Source organism: Varanus komodoensis, unplaced genomic scaffold, assembly GCF_004798865.1.
Source record: "Varanus komodoensis strain SLA01 unplaced genomic scaffold, ASM479886v1 scaffold3, whole genome shotgun sequence".
Taxonomy (NCBI): Eukaryota; Metazoa; Chordata; class Lepidosauria; order Squamata; family Varanidae; genus Varanus; species Varanus komodoensis.
This window is the reverse complement of record NW_025335761.1, coordinates 2,365,560-2,384,730: the sequence shown is the minus strand read 5'-3', so window position 1 is coordinate 2,384,730 and position 19,171 is coordinate 2,365,560. Positions and strand designations below refer to the sequence as shown.

The window sequence follows — 19,171 nt, the reverse complement described above, 5'->3', positions numbered from 1 at the left end:
TCAAGTGGGAAGTGAAGCTGCAAGGGGATCTTTGCTGGTGAAGTGGAACTGTGTATAGATTAGAAACCCCTCCCCAATTAGATTTTTTGCTTTCATGTGGACCTGTCTGTTCTCAGTGTCTTTCAGATTGTCTGCCCTTTCCCAAGATTATAGGTGCTCAGGAAGTGGAAAGTGGACAGCTCTCAAAATTCCATGCCCCCATAGATGAGTGGCTTACAGTTTTCATGGCTTTATACGTCTCTGTCAAAAATGCTAGCTGGAAAAGAAAGCCTTGCTTTTGAGAGTATTCCTTTAAATGGGGTGGCTCTTACTTTTTCATTTTCTCAAGCACCTGGAGACTTAGAGGTAAAGACACTTAAAACTGCTAGGACCTGACTTAAAATTTAGAGGATCTTGCTGCAACAAGGGTGATGTAGTTGCTTGCCACTCCCTTTTGCAAAGATCTTGCTTCTCTCTCTGCTTGACAGTTTGCCATTTGACAGCTGCCAGATGTAAAGCAAGCCTCAAATTAAGCTGTTTGCAGCCTGGCTAATTCCATGTATGGTACTTTGACAGGAAACACTATGCAGGACATTGAACAGAGCAATGCCATGCATTTTGGATAGTTGAAGTTGCATTTCACCAAAAATCCAGCCCCTTCCTCCAAAAGACACCTTTACAGAGATGAGCCTAAAGATGTGCAAATCGAAGACACAAGAAGAAAAAGGCTGAGAAAATAGTGACTGTCATTCCAGTGTGTTGTTTTGGGAAGTGGGGAAGCTGCAGTGACCACAGAAGTGACTACAGTTGGCAGAGAGAGAGGAGACAAGTTGTGTTGTGTCATAGACTCCTCTGGGATATTTACAGGACAACGTGGGGGGAAGGGGGAGAGCAGAACACATGATGAGTGCAGTTGTCTGTTAGGCACACCATGAGTTGTTTCATAACAAGCCACATTGTTTGGTTTATTTCACAGGGTGGGTTTCTGTGTGGTGTGAACTCTCCCACTGTGTATTGCAACCGGAGCAGTCAGAGGAAGTGAATGTTTGCAACAAAATACTCCCAGTAGAGAAAGCTTTTTTCCCCAACATCCGGCCTGTTTCTAAGCCATGAAATCACAGGTGAAATTGATTCCCAAGACTATAAATAACCATAATACCAAAGTAAATTTGAGGCAAAAGAAATTGTCTCAAGTCTAATATCCTCTTATTGACAATTTACTCAAAAGGCCAGAGACATCCATTCTTAAAAACATTGGTTTTCACAGCTATATGAAAGTTGATTTATTTGATCATCCTGGAAGACAATTGTTTGCCTCCCACAGCTCACAATCAATGTTTTAGACACTTCAATTTAGTATTTTATTATTTCTGAAGGATTTTTTTTATCCACAACTGCTTTCTGTTCAACATAATTTAATACAGCTTCTCTCTCAATGTCATTTAATCCAATTAATTGTGCCAAATGTTTCTTCTTGGTTAATAATTCCTGTGTACTTTATCACCAAGTGGCACATCAATAACCTTTGTCTAATGTTTTCTTCAAAGTGATTGTAATATAATTATCACATCAGCTGAAATCCAAAGAAACTATTTAGACATGTGGTGAGAACAATAATTGCTAGTGTCTTGTCTTTGGAGTTTTCCTGCAGCATACTGACAAAGAGTCAAGCAACTTTTTAAACTTATTTAAGCATCTGTTTTCGCATTTGATGGTGGAAAGTACTGCAGCAAAGCCTTCAGCACTGTGACCTGATTCAGACATAACAGGAAGCTGCCATGGGCTTCTCTATTGGGCTACTCTCCAAATTGGCCTTAATTTAAATATGCAAGCCCCATCAAGAGTACACCATAGCTTTTTTGTTATTTGCAAACCTGGTGAGGATGGGTTGTCAGGGTGGTTGAGAAGCCATTTGCAACTCTAAAATAGCCCGTGGTTTCTGGGCAACTTGTCAACTACCCCAACAACCCAGCTTCACAGGGTTTACACATAACAAGCTATGGCATGCCATTGCTGCAGTTCAAATCTTCAAAATGGCAGCTGTAGCCACAAGAAGCAGTGCGGGGAAATTCACCTTTGGTGGCTTCTCAGTATGTGTAAACTGGACCAGTGTGCACTTCCTTTCTACTTCTCATATGGCTAAATAACTTCTTTGTATTGTGGTTCTGGTAGTATTAGGGTGAATTTTGATGTAGATTTCATTGCTTTTGAATCAGATTATTCTCTGTGCCAGCAGGTGACTTGGTGTCAGTTGCTTTCAGAACAGGCTTTTACCTTGCAGTCACCTTGCTTTACACCAGGGGTCGCAAACTCAACTTACCTGGCGACCGCTGGAAGTAGAGTCTGGGTGAGGCTGGGCCGCATCAAGCAGTGGTGGTGGGCCGCTCATCCCACGTCGCTCCCAGAGGCCGGCCCAGGCGCCGCCGGCGCTCTGAAGGCCACAGGGCCCCTCCCCCATGCCCTGCCCATCCCGGCAATTGGCCTGCGGGCCATGAGTTTGAGACCCCTGCTTTACACACAGATTTTTTATTTTTTTCAGGGAGGTTCCGTGTGGTGTCATCTTACATTTTTCAGAGGGACTGGACTAGACTAGACACACTGGTACCCAGTCATACTACATTAAAATTTTGGATCTCTTTGCTAATTTGTATGGGCAGCACTCCTTTCTGTCCCTGGGGTCATCTAAAAATTGCTCTGCAGTGCGAGCCACGTAATGACTTGGCCTGATCATAAGATGGTTGCAGGGCCAGTGCAGTGTGTTTACCTGCTTGATGTACAGGCCAGCGTGGCACCCCTCCCATCCAACTACAAACAGATTGGGCTTTTTCTTCAGGATTGGTGGTGGGACAGCATCCTTTGTCACACCTGAAGGCAGCAGGCTAGCTTTGGGAGGGCAAGCCAAGCTGCATGGCCCAAATAGCTCTGTCCTTCAGGATGCTGCTACTGCTGCTGAAGCAGCTGCCTTATTTTGCCTAATGGCTTGGCCATCTCTGAGTGGTTCTCTTTGCACTCCCAATATCCATCTCTCTCTCTCCTCTTTTGCTTCTTTCTCTCAGAGAAGGAAAGACAAGAGAACTGGAGCACAAGGCAACTGGGGAAAAGATGCACGGCTATAACTGCTCCCTTTCTCCTCCTTACCGGGCCATCCTGCTCCTCGCCTTCTCTCTCTCTCTCTCTCTCTCTCTCTCTCTCTCTCTCTCTCTCTGGCTGAGGTTGCACATAACACAAATGGTTACCATGCAGTTGCCTATCTTACCTCCTTTCCTGGGTTCACACATTTGCATGGCAAATGTTCACGAGTCGTTCTGTGCACCTCCATCTTTCCTCCAAATGGGAGCATTTACGAGGCCCTCCCAGCTGGGGATCCATCCCTGCATGCACCAGTCCTGCTTGTCCCACCCACCTCGCCTTTGTTGGCCTGCTTGCTCCCTGGGCATGTTCGCAGCCAGCTGCCTTTCATGGCGGGATGGGTGAGGAGAGGTTCTGCTGCTCAACAAGAAGGCAGGGAGTAGAACTGTTGCTCTAGAGGAGTCCTGCAGGAATGCCTCCTGCCGCAGCTCTGCTCTGTGCCAATGTGCAAGCACAGCATCTACACCCCCTTGCTGCACATGTGTCCATTTCAGACACACACCCGTGTGCAGGACTCGCACATGCTACCTATCTCCAAGGACGCTGCTGCTGGAGATGGTGCTACGCAATCCCCTGCCGCTGCTGCTATTCCAAAGCTGTGTCTGGGCATCAGGACAGAGGGGGAAATGAGCGTAATGTCCCCAATCAGAGTTCGGTTGCAGCTGCTTCAGCAGTGGCTGGGCAGGGCAGGGCAGGGCAGGGCAGAAAAACATGGAGCTGGAGCATCAGCTGCTGTCATGGCTGCTCCTGCTGCAAAATTCAACGGCAGAAACTGGAAAACTACAGAAAAAAGCATAGCGACTGAATTCACACATAACAAAAAGCAGTGATGAAATGTGCAATCCTTAGAGCACACCACTGATCCTCCAGGGATTCGAGGTAACCAGACATGCCACACTGCACCCTGCTTACTGAGTTCACACGTCGCAACAAACCAGTCCTGCCATGGCTTGTTGTTACATGTGAGCACAGCCTCTTTCTCATATCTATAATTTTCTGCCAGGTGAGACTGCCTTAGCTGCATCAACTTCAACCTCAGATTCCATTCCCCTCTCCCTTTGCTTTGTTTTTCTCTGAATCAGTGTCCCTGGTAAGAGCACACTTGGCCTTTATTACCTTTGGAATGTTGGCCCCAAGGGGGGCTTGATTTAACTTGGGGGTTTGTATTTCTGAAATCCTTGGTGTACGTACTTCCAAGCATGGCGATACCTCTCTCCTGTGTGTGGGTAGTGTTGGAAATAGACTCTATGACAGTCAACAGTTCCACTTGAATGTGTTTTTTAATAAGGCATGTTTATCACTCGGCACAAAAGTTGGCTTAGTGTTTAACTTAAAATCTAACCTAACTAATCATCCCTTTGTTATGCATTTAGAGTGCACAGACTATAGCCAGGATCCCAAGAATTACACAATTTGTTTTACACATCAAAGAGAGTTTGAACTTGCAGATGTTTTATTTGTTCACTTGCTTGCTTTTGACTTCTTTTGGGCAAACTATTTGGCAAATCGTTTTTGAAACTTAAGGGGTTTTCAGAAGTAGTTTGCAATATGGTATTTGGAAGATGTACACTGACCACAAGTTTCAGTTCAGATCTTGATTTGGCACTTGGAAAAGCATCCTGAATAAACTTGGACCCATTTGGAGCTGCCTGACTGACACAGGGGCTCTCTCTAAATTTCCTAATTATTGTCCTTGGATATTGCAAGTGCATAGTACTTTTTTCTGTTTTAAATTGAATGATATTTTCAGGAATACTAATCCAATATGCTAAATTTCAAGATCAGGAGCTTCCTTGTCTGTGCCTTGGTGTCTTTCTGAATGCAAATTGCAAACCAATCTTCAGGTGTGTTCAGATTCAGCTTTGGTCCATCTCTGTGTCATGTGACACTGTTAAGGTAAACAAAGGACCAACTCCAATTGGTTAGTTAAGATGATAGAAGCTGCATCCAGACAAGACTGAGGTAATGAAGATCTGCCTGAACTGTGGCTTGAAGTACATAGGGGCATTGCTTGCTGTGGGGTTCCACCTCCTCTGCTCAGTCAGGCTTGCAAGCTTGAGCTCCCCCTCCATCCAGGTGCTGCAAGTACTGTAGCCAGAGGTGGCTTTTGGCAAATCCACTGCTTCTGCAGTTTTGGCCCAATTACCAATAATTCATGGACCATGAACTCAAAGAGAGCCTGCTATAACATATTGTATATAAATTTACCCTTGGTGAGACAAGATGGTTGCTCTGTTCAAGGTTCCTCAATTATATTTGATTTTCTCCTCAAAGGGACTGACTTGAACATTCAGCTTTAAAAAACACACATATTGTATCTGTGGGAGTGCCTCTTCTTCATCTCATTGCAATATCTCCAATGTACTGAGGGTGCATTAAGAAATACATCATTTTATTTATATATTTATTGGTGAACTCATATACCACTAGGCAGGGCCTTTTTTGTCATTAGAACGCACCAGAACGGTGTCCCGGCACCTTTTTTTCCCAATGGATTTTACAAAGTGATTTTGAATCGTAGCAGATCAGCAGCAAACATCATTAACATGGTGCCTGCGGGCTGCTTTTGTGTCTGCTCTCTGCAAGTGAGATAGGGAGGGCCTGCTGCTGCTGCTCGGCTTGGTGTGTGTGGTCGCGCAGCACACTGAGTGCTTACTGCCGGCGGGGATGTGAGTTCCGGCACTTTTTTTTTTTTTTTTTTTTTTTACAAAAAAAGCACTGCCACTAGGTATAATAAAATCTCTAAGCTATTTTGTATTCTTTTCTGCAATAAGTTAGAACAATAGTGATACAAAAAGCAAGTCACTTTGGAATCCTCTTTTTCCTGTTTATCTCCTGGAGGCCTTGTGAGATAATTTCCATTTGGGGCCAGGATTAGTGGCCAGAGATTAATAACACAGATATTAACTATGCAATTAAAATTGCCTTTGTTTTTTTAAAGTGTTATTTTCTGCTGCTGTTTTTTCATAAAAATTGTATGGGATTTCTTTAGCATTTGTTACTTTTTAATGCATTGTGTACAGTACAAAAATGCCATAAATTCACAATAGTGTGAATCATATATGCCGTGTCTGAAAAGTCTGAATACTTTATGTTCCTTTATGATTTCAGGAGCACAGAAGTTATGAGCACTGTCTCAGGTACTCGAAGTTCAACCATCACTTTTACTGTCCGGCCTGGGACCAGCCAGCCAATCACACTGCAGAGCAGGTCCCCAGAGTATGATAGTAGGACATCAGGAGCAAGGCATGCTCCAAGCCCAGTGGTCTCACCAACAGAGATAAGTAAAGACGTCCTGCCCGCTCCTCTGACTGCTCCTGCTCCAGTTGCATCTCCTTCTCCAACTCTTTCTGATGTTTTCAGTCTACCCAGCCAGCCTCCTTCTGGGGACCTCTTTGCTTTGAACGCAGGGCGCAGCAGGTCTCCTTCTCCCTCCATTTTGCAACAGCCAATCTCAAATAAGCCTTTTACAACTAAGCCTGTCCACCTGTGGACCAAACCAGATGTGGCAGATTGGTTGGAAAGTTTAAACCTAGGTGAACATAAAGAGACCTTTATGGATAATGAAATAGATGGCACCCATTTACCAAACCTTCAGAAGGAAGACTTGATAGACCTTGGAGTGACTAGAGTTGGTCACAGAATGAACATAGAAAGAGCCTTGAAACAGCTCTTGGACAGATAAGAACAGCTGCTCTTGCCTCAGAAACCTTTGTTATAAATAGAGATGGGCTGGTACTGAAACACCCCAAATGCCTTGACTCCCTAAGAGCACTACTAAATTAAAGCCTCAGCTGGTCCCCGTATTTTCTAATTTGTAACAGTGTAGAGCGTAGTGTTTAGGAACATCCCCAACTAAATTTTCATTAATAGGACCTAATATTACAAGAAGGAAGGAGCAAAGTTGGGGAGAAGATGAGGAAAGGAAACTTTGCTAACTTCCAAAAGTTGTGCATACTTGGGCATTGAAATTATTTCAATGCCCTTACTGGTTTCCTACTGGGAAGGCGGGGAACAGGACTTAAAATCCATCTTTGGGCATTCTCCTCTCCAGAAATGCTCTTCTGCTTGAACAATAATGTACCAGTCTCTTTTCAGTTTAAACTCACATGTTTCTCAATTCACGATAAAGTGCTACTATGCCTAGCCCTTTTAGAAATACTTGCTTCCCCCACCACTATTCACATGTCCATTGCACTCAATGACACTGCTTCTGTAAGTTAACTTCTCCGTGGGTTTTGCCATTCTGATTCTCTGTTCAGTCAATTAGTGTTTCATACAAATGTTCCTATTTTTTGTGATGTATTTACTGGTTTTCATTAGAAATCTGTACATTCATAGAATTCTTAAAACAGAGTTTTCACAGAGTTCGTGAAATCTTATCAGCCTGACTATCACATTTCTTGGTTTCTCAGTGAAGAAGTCAGTTCTTGTCATCCAGTGTAACTGTACTGTCTGTCTCTTAAGGCTTTAGAAGTTGCCAGACAGCTTTCATGCATGTTTTCTGTCCATACGTGATACAGTATGATGTGCAGAAGTTATGTAAGAAGACATATCCCAGTTTTCTAGAGCAGGAAATAAAAAGCTTCTCTAACATTGCCGTTGAAGACATCTTTTTTATAATTAGGTTATAATTCAACTCAGATGTCTTCAAATCTTCATTATATTGGATTTGGGTGATAATTAAGTAATTTTCTGACTTTTCTCATGCTATTTACTCTCACATGTGGGATGGGGAATGCTGGAACTGTAGGACTTTTTTTGCCTGAACATGCTTAGAATGCAACCTTAATGTGCTAAGAAAAGGTATATTTAAAAAGCATTGCCTGCAATCAGAAACAAATTTTAAAATAAAAATATGAACATAGTGTGTTTTGAGAACTAGAGAAGTAGTTTTATAAAAATGATGGAATCCTATTACAGATGAACAACCTGTGTTTAAAAAAATGTAACAACTTTTGACTTAAAATTTAAAAATCTTACAATTTAGTTCTTCTGCCACATAAACTGGAGCGGCATTTCAGGATAATTCACTGAACTGTTGGGACAAAAATGACAGGCTTACTATAAACTGTGTCTAATACTGGTTGATTAGGTATGGAGGTCAGAGTGCATATAAGGAACGGTAGTCTTTTCTGGGATAGTGTTGCTGATGACTTTTATGAAGTTTAATGATATTCCCACATACCCTCTTTCCCACCATTAGAAATGCATGTAGGGAATGTTGTGGTTCCCAGTTTCCTGAAGAGTTTAGCCTGTTCTAGAAGGGTAAATGGTATAAGGTTGCTCATCATTAAACCACTTAATTTTCAAAGGGTCTCCTACTTTTGGAAGGCATCTAAATTTGTTCTCAAATATATTCCAGCCTATCTCTAATTATAATTTTATTTCCTCACAATCAAGTGTCTAATTAGGTCTGCAACAGCCCTAGGATTAGTAAATAAAGTTTAGCAATTTCAATATCTTTCTTTACTGCAAGTTTAAATAGTTGTACAGATAGTTTATAAGCACAATATTTTAAGAATATAAGTGGCTGGTCTACTAGGCAGCCTTTGTGCCACTTCAATGCTAGAAATTTAAAAAAATAAAACTTTTGTGGTTTACTACTATTTCTGTGGAATAATTATTAAGTCTTGACCTTTTTAAATCAACCTCATTTGGATGCATCTGAACCAGCAGAGCTGTGTTATATTTTCTATCTTTGCTAGAACTTCTTCTTCAGAAGATGTGTGTATCTTCAGACATGGTTACAATTAACAATGCAGTGGTTCATTATGAAAAAGTAATTCATCTCTCTTTCTCTTTCCCCTCCACACTTCCTGCAAAAACTGGTCTTTTGACTTAACATCTGTTGTTGTACCCTTCACAGGTTTCTATTTGCATTTGAAAGTTCCAGGTCACCTTGTAATTAAAGTCTAGTTTAAATGCAAAAGTACTGAAATTTCCATAATTACGTGGATTTTATGTAGAAGATGACATTCAAATATTTAATGGCTGCAAGAAGCCATCAAATATTTGGGGTGGGGGAATGTTTAAAAAAAAAAAAAAACCTAATTCAGCCATTGTTGTCTTCCATTTGGTGATATTGCAGAATTCAGTAAATAAACCATGAACGCCATGCTCCTTTTTGTTTTGTTGAATGCAGTTGGTGTTACCTCTATAATATGTGCCAGAAAACACATTAGGACAAATGGTAGGAAAAGGGGAAATTACTTTTAAGCTGCTGTTAATCATAACCTTCTACTGTATAATGTATGATGATGTAAACAAAGTTACAGGTGATGGTAATCCCTTGCTTAAAGGGGTCTCTTGCATATGTATCTTCTTCAGGCACTTAAATAGGAGGTACAATATAATTATTATAGAAAAGATTTAATCATCAAAGAGCTAATGAAATAGTTTATTTTTACATTGTGTCTTATGATCTAAAGAGTAATAGGGCCTGTGAGAAATTGCTTTTATCAATAAAATACACCTTTGCCAAGATGAAGTAGTCTTTTAACACTGTTTGATGGTTTTAACACAGAAAGCAATAGTAACAGATACGGCGTTGCCTCCTAGCCTTTGTCTCCATTTTGAAAGTGTCGGGGAGGGTGGGCGGCGGCGATGGCCCTTTTAATGCCCTGCTACTATGATGGTGCAAAATAAGGTGTTAGAGATAAACTTGTTATGCTATTCCAGGTTTTAGGAACAACTTTTGTTTATATACTGTAATTTAAATAAATTGCATTTACATGCCTAGTTTCTGTAATATTTGTGTATACAGTACCAAAATGACACAAGATGTAAATTGTGTATAACTGCACAGACTCCTTTCCCTGGGTGTCTAGGAACATTTAAGTTTTAGTTCATATATTATAAAATGACTATATGTGACTGTTGATTTACAGAATCTACATATCACAAAAGCTAACTATTTGTGGTACTTAAGTTAATAAAAGTGATTCTCTGAGTTCCTTTACAAGCAAGCATTACCCAGTTGATCTGGCAATGACTCTTGTATGAGCCTCTCATACTGATAATTTCCCATTACTTTTTATTTTATTTTCTAGATAGAAATGTTTTTCGCTATACTTTGTGTAACAACTTGTGTTCACGTTATCTATGTTGCTGTAATTTTTCTGCTTTAATTCCTCTTATTTCAAACTGATTAAAAAAATCAAGCTCCTGTAACTTGCACTTTCCCTAATCCTTACTACTCTTGTATGGCAACCAAAATTACTGTAAGAAATAAATATAATATTGCACTAAGGTTGTGGTTCTGATTATAAACAGTAAATGCAGTCTGAATCTTTTGTTTTCCCAAAAAGTTGCCAAACTTGTTAGTAATATTAATGAAACAGTTTTGAAAACTGCACTTACCATTAATGTAGCTCCTATTTGATAGATAAATTGGACACCAAGTTAAAGCATACTGAAATGTATCATTCTGCATTCTATATCCATACTTTAGATGAGAAATTTGTGCAGCTAAAATATGAACAAAAAAACCTTTTCTTATTTTGGGTTGATTTGATTTCCTACTTTGAGGGCTATTTCAAATAAGCAGTTTTTTCTAAACATAAGGTCTTCCCTGTTCTGAGCTTCCCAAAGTAGTATTAGGTGTCATTGCAGACAATAAATTACTGACTTGGTGAACTGCAAAACTGTTGTTATGAAAGGACACATTAAGGAGGCAACGGTCCTGATTCAAGAGCTCTTCATGCTCCTCATTGAGCTGTCTATGAAGAGGAGCACCACCCCACAGAGAATTTTCCTCTCTTGTAAACTCTGATGGTGCTGATCACTAGTTGGACGAAGAAGAGGGTTGCCGGCTGCTACTGGAGGAAAGCTGTCAAGGAGTTCTTTTTGACAGCTAGTCTTGCAGAGCATATGCTGCGTAAGACCACAGTACGTTTCTCCAGAGATGGGGAAAACTATGTAAGTTCCCTTAGCTTCCTTGCAAGAGGCAAAAGGAAAGGAAATAAAAGTAATAAATAAAATTAAAATAGGGAGTTGTTTCCCACCCACACACAGAGAGAGTAACTTTTTGCACAAATACAATTACTTTTTGAAGGAAGATTGTAGTGATAGAAGTCTGTTTCCAGAAGCTGTTCATTTATCAGTATGAAGGGGATGCCTTTTTCAGGGCTGCACTTCCTGTTTTTAGGATTCTTCAATTAGAGTTTATTAATACCTATGGAATCCTTCCTTCCTTCCAAGAGAAAAATGTTGTCTACATAATTTTTTTTGTTTATTCATTTGATTTTCTCCCCACATCTATGCTAAAAAATGCTAAAACAACCTGGAAGCAAATTTCATAAATACAGTTGACATTTATATTCCATAAACAGATTGGTTTGATTTGTTTGGCGCTTTATTCCTATTCTATGTGTAGCTTTTTGATACATTTCAATTGTGTCTAATATGCTAGAGATTTAGTAGTTTTGTTTTATCAAATGTTTTAATTTTTATTCAGCTATTCCAAGACACATGGAAATCTTTATATAGCTAGAGTTAGTCATAATGGCATACATTAAATGAGAGATTTCTTTAAAATGGACTCCCAGCACTGCTGTGAAACTCTGAGGTAGCATTCCAAGTAGTAACTGAAACAGTTTCCTGAAGGAACAACTTTTAACATAAAAGGATTCAAGTTTGCTTGGTGGTTCCTGTTTCAATATTTCTGTCTACTGGCAAAGATAAAGGACAGGGAATGCTCAAGAACAGTGCCAGCACAAATCATAGGTTGGATACTGAAAATGTACATCAGAACACAGTACACAAAAGAATGAAGTGTGGGACTCAGATGCTTTGAACCCAACTTGTACAAAATCCTGTAACAAAATGATGTACTTTTTATGAAAGGACCATTTCAACATCAATGTATTGTAGTTTACAGTGCCTTGTTTTATGAATCAAGAAGTCCATCAGAGCAAAGTTAAAAATAATTAAATTGCTTAATGTTGAAAAATACTAAAACATTACTTTGCAGTCCTCTCTCACTAACAAAACTGTGACTTGATGAGTCACCAAAATAAAAAAATCAAAATAAAATTGTGTTTCAGTTGTTTCCCAGTAATAAATTTGTACACCTGTTCAATGTGTAAGGCTATAATTTCTGTACTTTCATGCAGATAAACGTAAGAGTGTATGGTGTTATGTAATGAACAACATCTTAACAGATAGCTATGCTGATTCCTGGTCTCATTTGCTGGAGAACATCCCCGTGTGCATTTTATATCATATTAATTTATAAAGCTCTTGATTTTTAAACCCTCCTTATTATACTTTATTTACCAAACATTTACATATATATTTGCATGTTATTAAACTGCTTAATTGCACAACCCTGAGCATGTTTACTCAGAAGTAAATCCTATTAAGGTCAGTAGGACTTATTTTCTCATAACTGTGCTTTGGATTACAACCTTTGGACTAAATACCATGTTATATGGGTGGGGATCTGCTCTTGCACCAGGAGCTTCTCATTTCCCTTCCCTCACAGCACCCCCTCATGCTTCCTGTATCTACCTCAGAACATTTCCTAACCCACCAAAGCAGATTTGGGGGTACAGGTGAGAAGGAGCCTCAGGTCATCTACAGCAGCTGTTCCATTTGTGAAAACATACCATTGGATGCAACACAATTCCACACTTGTCTTCTAAGAAGTACCCCCATTGAGTTCCAGATGGCTTACTTCCAAATAAGTGAGTACAGGGTTGCAGCTTTAGTTTCACTGGTTTCAGCTGAAATGTTAAATGTATGATGAAATGCCACTGAAATGAGCAGGGCTCAAGAGTTTAGGGCACAAAAAAGGGAAAATGCTGCAGTTTGAAACCTTGTTAGTTCATCAGAATAAAGTTGCAAAGCATTATTTATAAACGTGGTTCTTTGATCAGTTTAATTGATCAACCTCAATAAATACTTCCAATAGCAAAGGCAACTCTATGGCTGTCCAAATAGCAGGGCTAGACCTAGATTCTAATGTTTCATTTGCAAGTATTGCCATTCAGCCTTAACAAGCAAATTGTGTTTGGCACACAGAGCCAAAAATGAGGAAAAACCCATACTCAGCACCCACTAATTGATCCAATCAGCTTAACCATCCATATCTGTTACATAAACATTGTCTTTCCAATTTCTAAAACTGGGTTCTCCCTAGAGTCAATGTAGCACAAGAAAACGGATAACACTGTAATTGGATGTGCTTATTATGCAACACACATTCCTGACCACCCTTATAGTAGGAGGAATTTACCTACTTTACAAGTGTGCTATCCATTTGAAGAGAGAATCCAGCCACATAGATTCCCAAGCTGACCAGGTGGATAATTAAGTGAAAATAACCAAAATTTAGTACTGGTCAAAAAATAAACCCTAAGATGTAAAGCAATATCTGGAAGGTCAGTAAGTCCATCTGTAATTGGAAGTTGCATCTTTTCAAAGAAATGTGTGATGTGAGAGAACCTGAAAGAAATTTACATAAGTCTATTACAGTTTTCAAAACCCTTGCCAGGTAAAAATAGAGGATTCCCACATAAAACATAGACAGTCCTAGGTATAATATTCCTCTTCAGTTCACTACACAAACTGAAGTTTGGAGATACCCAAATTGAGATTTCCCACGAGGTCTCAATTAACTCACTCAAATTTAACTTGTTCTTTGAAGATAGGTCTCTGGGAACAGATATTCCCAAAGAAGTAACATCATCTAGGCACTACTGAACATTGCCTACTAATTAATACACTATGAGATACCACATTTCCAATTGGCATCAGTCATTTAATTTTTAAATTTTTCAGGCAAGCATTAATCATCTGCATCAAAGCTGAAACAGATGAGTGAAGTTTCACAAAAAATACTAAAAGATTGTCAGTGTAAGAAATGATTTTGAATCCTAAACTATCATATATAAATAAATTTTCATATTCTGTCTACTGACACATACCAGTGGTTCCATACATAAATGTCATGGGAGAAGTGGATACCCCTGTCTCATATCTCCCAAGAATAAACAAATCTAGAAAAAATATATACATTGGTCATAACTATAGCTCCAGGACCTGAATAGATAATGTTGACCCTTAGACCCTTTCTAAAAATTCTATTTTTCTTAACATATTTCTCAACATAATAAAATTTTGTCAAAGGCCTTTTCAGCATCCAAAGAAACAATGGCAGTTGGATGGGTTCTATCGGTATTTAAAACAATCAGAACAATCTAAGATTATCAGCCCCTTGTCTATTTGTGTCAAACCCTACTTGATCTGGTTTACTTAGGGTTACAATAATATATTGCAATCTATTGACCAGAATTGCAGCTAATAGTTTTCTTATCAACAAATTAATGACATAGAGCCATGGTAGGACAAGAAGTGTGAAACCTGCCAGGCTTGAGAATCATGGTGTTACAAGCATACTTTAGTAATGGTGAAAGAAAGCCCAATTGTAATAACAGTAAAGTTTGGGGACCAAAAAGCTGGAAAATGCCAGCCTCTTATACCACTCAGTTGGAATACATCCACATTAAATGCTGTCTCCATTTTTATGTGTGTCACTGTTTTTTATAAATATGCAGGGGAGCCAAGAGGTACCTCCATGGCGAGTCATCTAAACATAGAAGATTAACCTGAGGATGGGTGTAGGGCAGGGGTCCTCAAACTTTTTCAACAGGGGGCCAGCTGACAGGTGCCAATGGTGGGCACGGGCCACCAAGGTGGTGCTGGCAGGGTGGTACGGGCCAGTGAGGGGGAGGGGCGTGCGAGCGTGCACCCAAGGCAAGGAGGGGGTTGCACGGGGCACGGTGCCGGCTTGCTCATGAGGAGATCGTTTTCTCCAAGCAAGTCCAAAACGACCTCCGAGCGAGCGAGCCACGCGCCCACACGCATGCACAGCAAGTGCAAAACCTCTGGGGCATGGTTAAGTGGGCATGGCAGGCAGGATCCGGCCCACGGGCCTTAGTTTGAGGACCCATGGTGTACGGGATCCCCTGTCCTGTTCTGTTCCAAAGTTTAATTGCCTATCCTAAACAAATAAGAAAAACTTCTAAAATCATGAGCTTATATCGTGTCATATAGTGTCAAATTAATCCTGTCTTTAGTAGAAGATTGGCACAACCAATATTGGATTTTTAAACATGATAACATGAAGAAGAGAAACGTTAAGTACCAGAGACCAGGGGACCTAGGCAAATCTGAAAATTTTAACTCCAAACAAACTGGGACATCTCTGAAAATACCCATGTTTCAATCTTACAAATGTCAATTTGATGCAGCAAATCTGTAGAAAGTAAAAATAAGTTAATTAAAAGGGGTTAGAATGAACAAGTGAAATAAACATGCAGTCTCTTTAATCGGGACACAAACTTCTCCAGGCATCAGTCAAAACAAGTTCAGCCATGCAGACCTGAAGTGTGACTCTCACTGTTGGAACAGGTGTATTCCTATCTAGCCAAGGATCTAAAGCCACATCAAAATCCCCATTCACAAATAATAATAAGCACTATCAACCACTTTGTTAAAACATTCATAAAATATAACCAGAGAATCAATATTAGACCCATACACATTGATCAGAGCAATTACTTTATCATTCTTCTCAACCAAGAGCAAATAGCAGCTGTCATAACCCCATTTAAATTGTTGACATTTCAGCTACATACACTTCTCCATCCCAGACTTCTATCAACAAATGTGCATCTACAGTCAATAGATTACTTGCAGAAATTTAAAAAAAAAACTGCATTAGGATTATGCTTTTTTAACCTAGAAAGCACTTCTGTTTATTTGGATTCTGAAACTCCTTGACTTTCCATGAACCCACCTTAAACATAGAAAAATAAAAGCATATGGAATCTATGGAATGTGCTCCCCAGAGAGGTCCACCTGGTGCCGTTGTTATTTGTTTTTCGGTGCCAGGCGAAGACCTTTTTATTCAAATGTTAATTGTTAATATTATTCATTATATTAATAATAATATTTATTTATTTTATTCTTTGGCCAGGGTGACTTAATTTATACTGTTAAATTATATTGTTTTATGTTATTTATGATTGTGAGCCGCCCCTAGGCTTCGGCGAATGGGGCGGCATAGAAGTTCCCTAAATAAATAAATAAATAAATAAATAAATAAATAAATAAATAAATATTGCTTGCCCCACCACACTGCAGACATTAATTTTAAAAGATTACCTACTTTTAAATAATATACTTCTAAAAATTTATCTTCTAATGCAGAAATGTAAAATGATTCAGTTTACTTAGCCTAATCTCACATAACCTTTAAAGTTAAAAAGAAGGAAAAAATAAGAAAATTGAAAATAAACAGATCCCACAAAGTGCCTACTTTCTCCACTAACCCTTCCCCCACCAAAAGAAGGAACAAAATCTAATAAAAACCATTTTAAAATAAGGAAAATGCTTTTTTCTCTTCCAGTAAAGTTGGCAAAGAAATCCATGTAGCCTGTTCCATAGTTAATCTCAAGTACTCTGAAGTCAAGAGAAAATGGGTATTTTAGAAGATAATTATAACTGTTTATAAATCTATATCAAGTATAAAACCATACAAAATTACCTAGAGCAAGAGAGAGATGCAGTTGAATGACATTGCACGTGGTCTAGTTCAACAGCATAAACACTAGTGAACACCTAAAAACTTTCTCACAGAAGGCCAGATTAAGTGACAACAGATAGATAGAAGCAGCTGCACAGACACCAGTGCTTTTTAAGTGAATCTGCGACCTCTGGAGATAGGAATGTCTTGAGTGCAAATTGTGATATGACACAGAAAATTGGCCAGGCATCTGATATAACACTGCAAACTGATTGCTTCCGAGAAACTCAGCCTTTGTGCCCTCTTCTGTGTAGTCCACATAGGGCATGATTTTAACATTAGCTGTGCCTTGCTGAAGCTCCTTTCTGTCTGGCTGTATGGAAGAGATTCTTTAGTTGAAGCTCATGCAAATTGTACAATAACAGATCACACTCTCAACCCACACAGATGTAGGAACACAATAAACTCATTCAACAGCAAGCCGAAAACCTGATGGCAATGCCAATAATTCATGCAGATACGTATCCATGAATTCGGCCAGCTGGCCTTGTGTAGACTGAATAGGCTGTCCCCATAGTCTGAGGATGCATAAATTAGTTCTCCGAGTAAGTTTCCAAAAGAGAAACATGGGTGAATATTACACTGTGAGAAGTGGTCACTACAAACTCACAAGCTGTAACTCAATTTTACTTTTGCTTCCATCAGTTTAGGATGACCTTCAGTAGACATGACAGGTCCTTGGAGATATTTGACAGAATCCTGAATCAACTACAATATACCAGCTTCTTAGATAAATGCAGTGGTATGGTTTTCAACAGAGCAATGATAGCTTCCCCTTCTTTCTTCATCAGCAAAATGTTGGCTAGTAGAGGTTGTGGAGAAGTAGTCAAAGTGGGTGGTTTTTTGTTTTGCCTTGACTATTCCTTCAAGATACAGTTAGCAAATACAGAGAGAGAACAGAAATTAAACCAAAGCTAATACAAAATACCAAGATACATGTTCTGAAACAAATCTTAAAAGCTGACAATTGGAAAGGCACAGATAATAATTCAATCATTTCATCATCTTGTACTAGAAGCAACATTATCATTCTTATTAACATTATCATTATTATTTTCAGTTCTAGAGTACCCAAAAACCAAAGCTCTTTCAGCAGTTCGCAATTCATCAGCATAGGTACAGTAATAAAAATGGCTGCAATAAAAATGTAAATACAATAAAACATAGTATAAAATTCCAATATACAAAATTTAAAACAGTTTAAATAACTAAAACAAGTTAAATAATAAAACTAGACCTGTTAAAACAGCTGAATATCCATCATATGCCTTTAATACCTGGGAGTAGAGGGCAGTCTTAACCTGGCACTGGAAAGATGCAAGCAGGCATCACGGGGGAGATCACACTGGAATTGGAGAAGAAGACCCCCTTCTCTGCTGCCTGCCTTTGGATCTTCCTTGAAGGTGGCAATCGGAGGAAGGCCTCAGATATTGATCATACCATCCAGGGAGAGGGAGAGCAGAGAGTTGTTATGCCAGTCGTTGTAGTCCCTAGTGATGTCGGGTTTTATAGGTTAGAACCAGCACCTTGGGTTGGGCTCAGAAGCAAGCAAGCAACTGGTGCTTGTGGGCTAGAATTGGTCTCATATGTTTAGACGCTCTGGTCCCAGATCTAGCTGTCACCGAAGCTGCAGTTTCTGAACAGTCTTCAAGAGCAGCTCCACATAAAATGTACTGCAGTAATCTAATTAAGAGATTACCAGAATGTAGATTACTGAAATCTGTCTATCCCCTGCCCTGATAACGGCATAACTCTACCTGCCAAAGCAGCTCTACCTGCCAAAGCTGCTAGAAGGTACTCCACTGAGGTCACCTGAACCTTGACTAATGAAGATTGATCAAGGAGCACCCACACACACACATGCACACACACCTCAGCACCTCGGTTTTGTTGGTTTGGCCTTCAGCTTGCCAGACTGCATCCAGTCCATTCAGTGCTTGCCTCCCTGTCTCTCTGCTTTGCTTTAGACAGAACTTCCTGGCAGGGGGCAGTGACTGGAGAGGCTGTAGGAGTCCTTATATCCTTCTCCTTTCTCTTCCCACCCACCAGAAAATCCTCTTTTCCCTCCCTTGGAGGCTGCCTGTGCAAGCTTAGGGAGCAGCCAGCTGAGTGCTTTCAATAGCAGTTGTGAAGTGGCAGGGAACCGTGACTCAGAGGTCCCCTCTTGGGGTTATAGCGAGGTCTACAACCTCAGGAGGGAGAATCTGAGCAATCCTGTGATCCCTGGGAGGAGACGTTATCCCAGGGATCATGGGGTTGCTCTCTAACAGATGCATCGATCTGACCTTAAAACATTCTGCTGTTATGTGCTGTCAAGTCATCTCCAGCTTAAGGCGACCCTATGAATACAAGCCCTCTGAAATGTCTTATCCTTGACAGCCCTGTGTTGCTGTTCTAAATCCAAGGCTGCATCTTCCTCTTTGGAATGAATCCATCCCTTCTTTGGTCTTCCTTTATTTTTTCTCTCTT

At 39.8% G+C, this 19,171-nt stretch overlaps 1 protein-coding gene across 2 annotated transcripts in view; it reads left to right on the top strand.

The window, feature by feature from the left end:
* SHANK2 (SH3 and multiple ankyrin repeat domains 2) overlaps window positions 1-6,793 on the top strand; it is a 162,438-nt gene extending 155,645 nt beyond the window's left edge. For both annotated transcript variants that reach the window (XM_044437030.1, XM_044437031.1), the window contains one exon: window positions 6,220-6,793. In XM_044437030.1, coding sequence (XP_044292965.1) covers window positions 6,220-6,793 — 574 coding nt within the window. The remainder of the gene's footprint in view (window positions 1-6,219) is intronic.
* The last annotated feature ends 12,378 nt before the right edge of the window (window positions 6,794-19,171 follow it).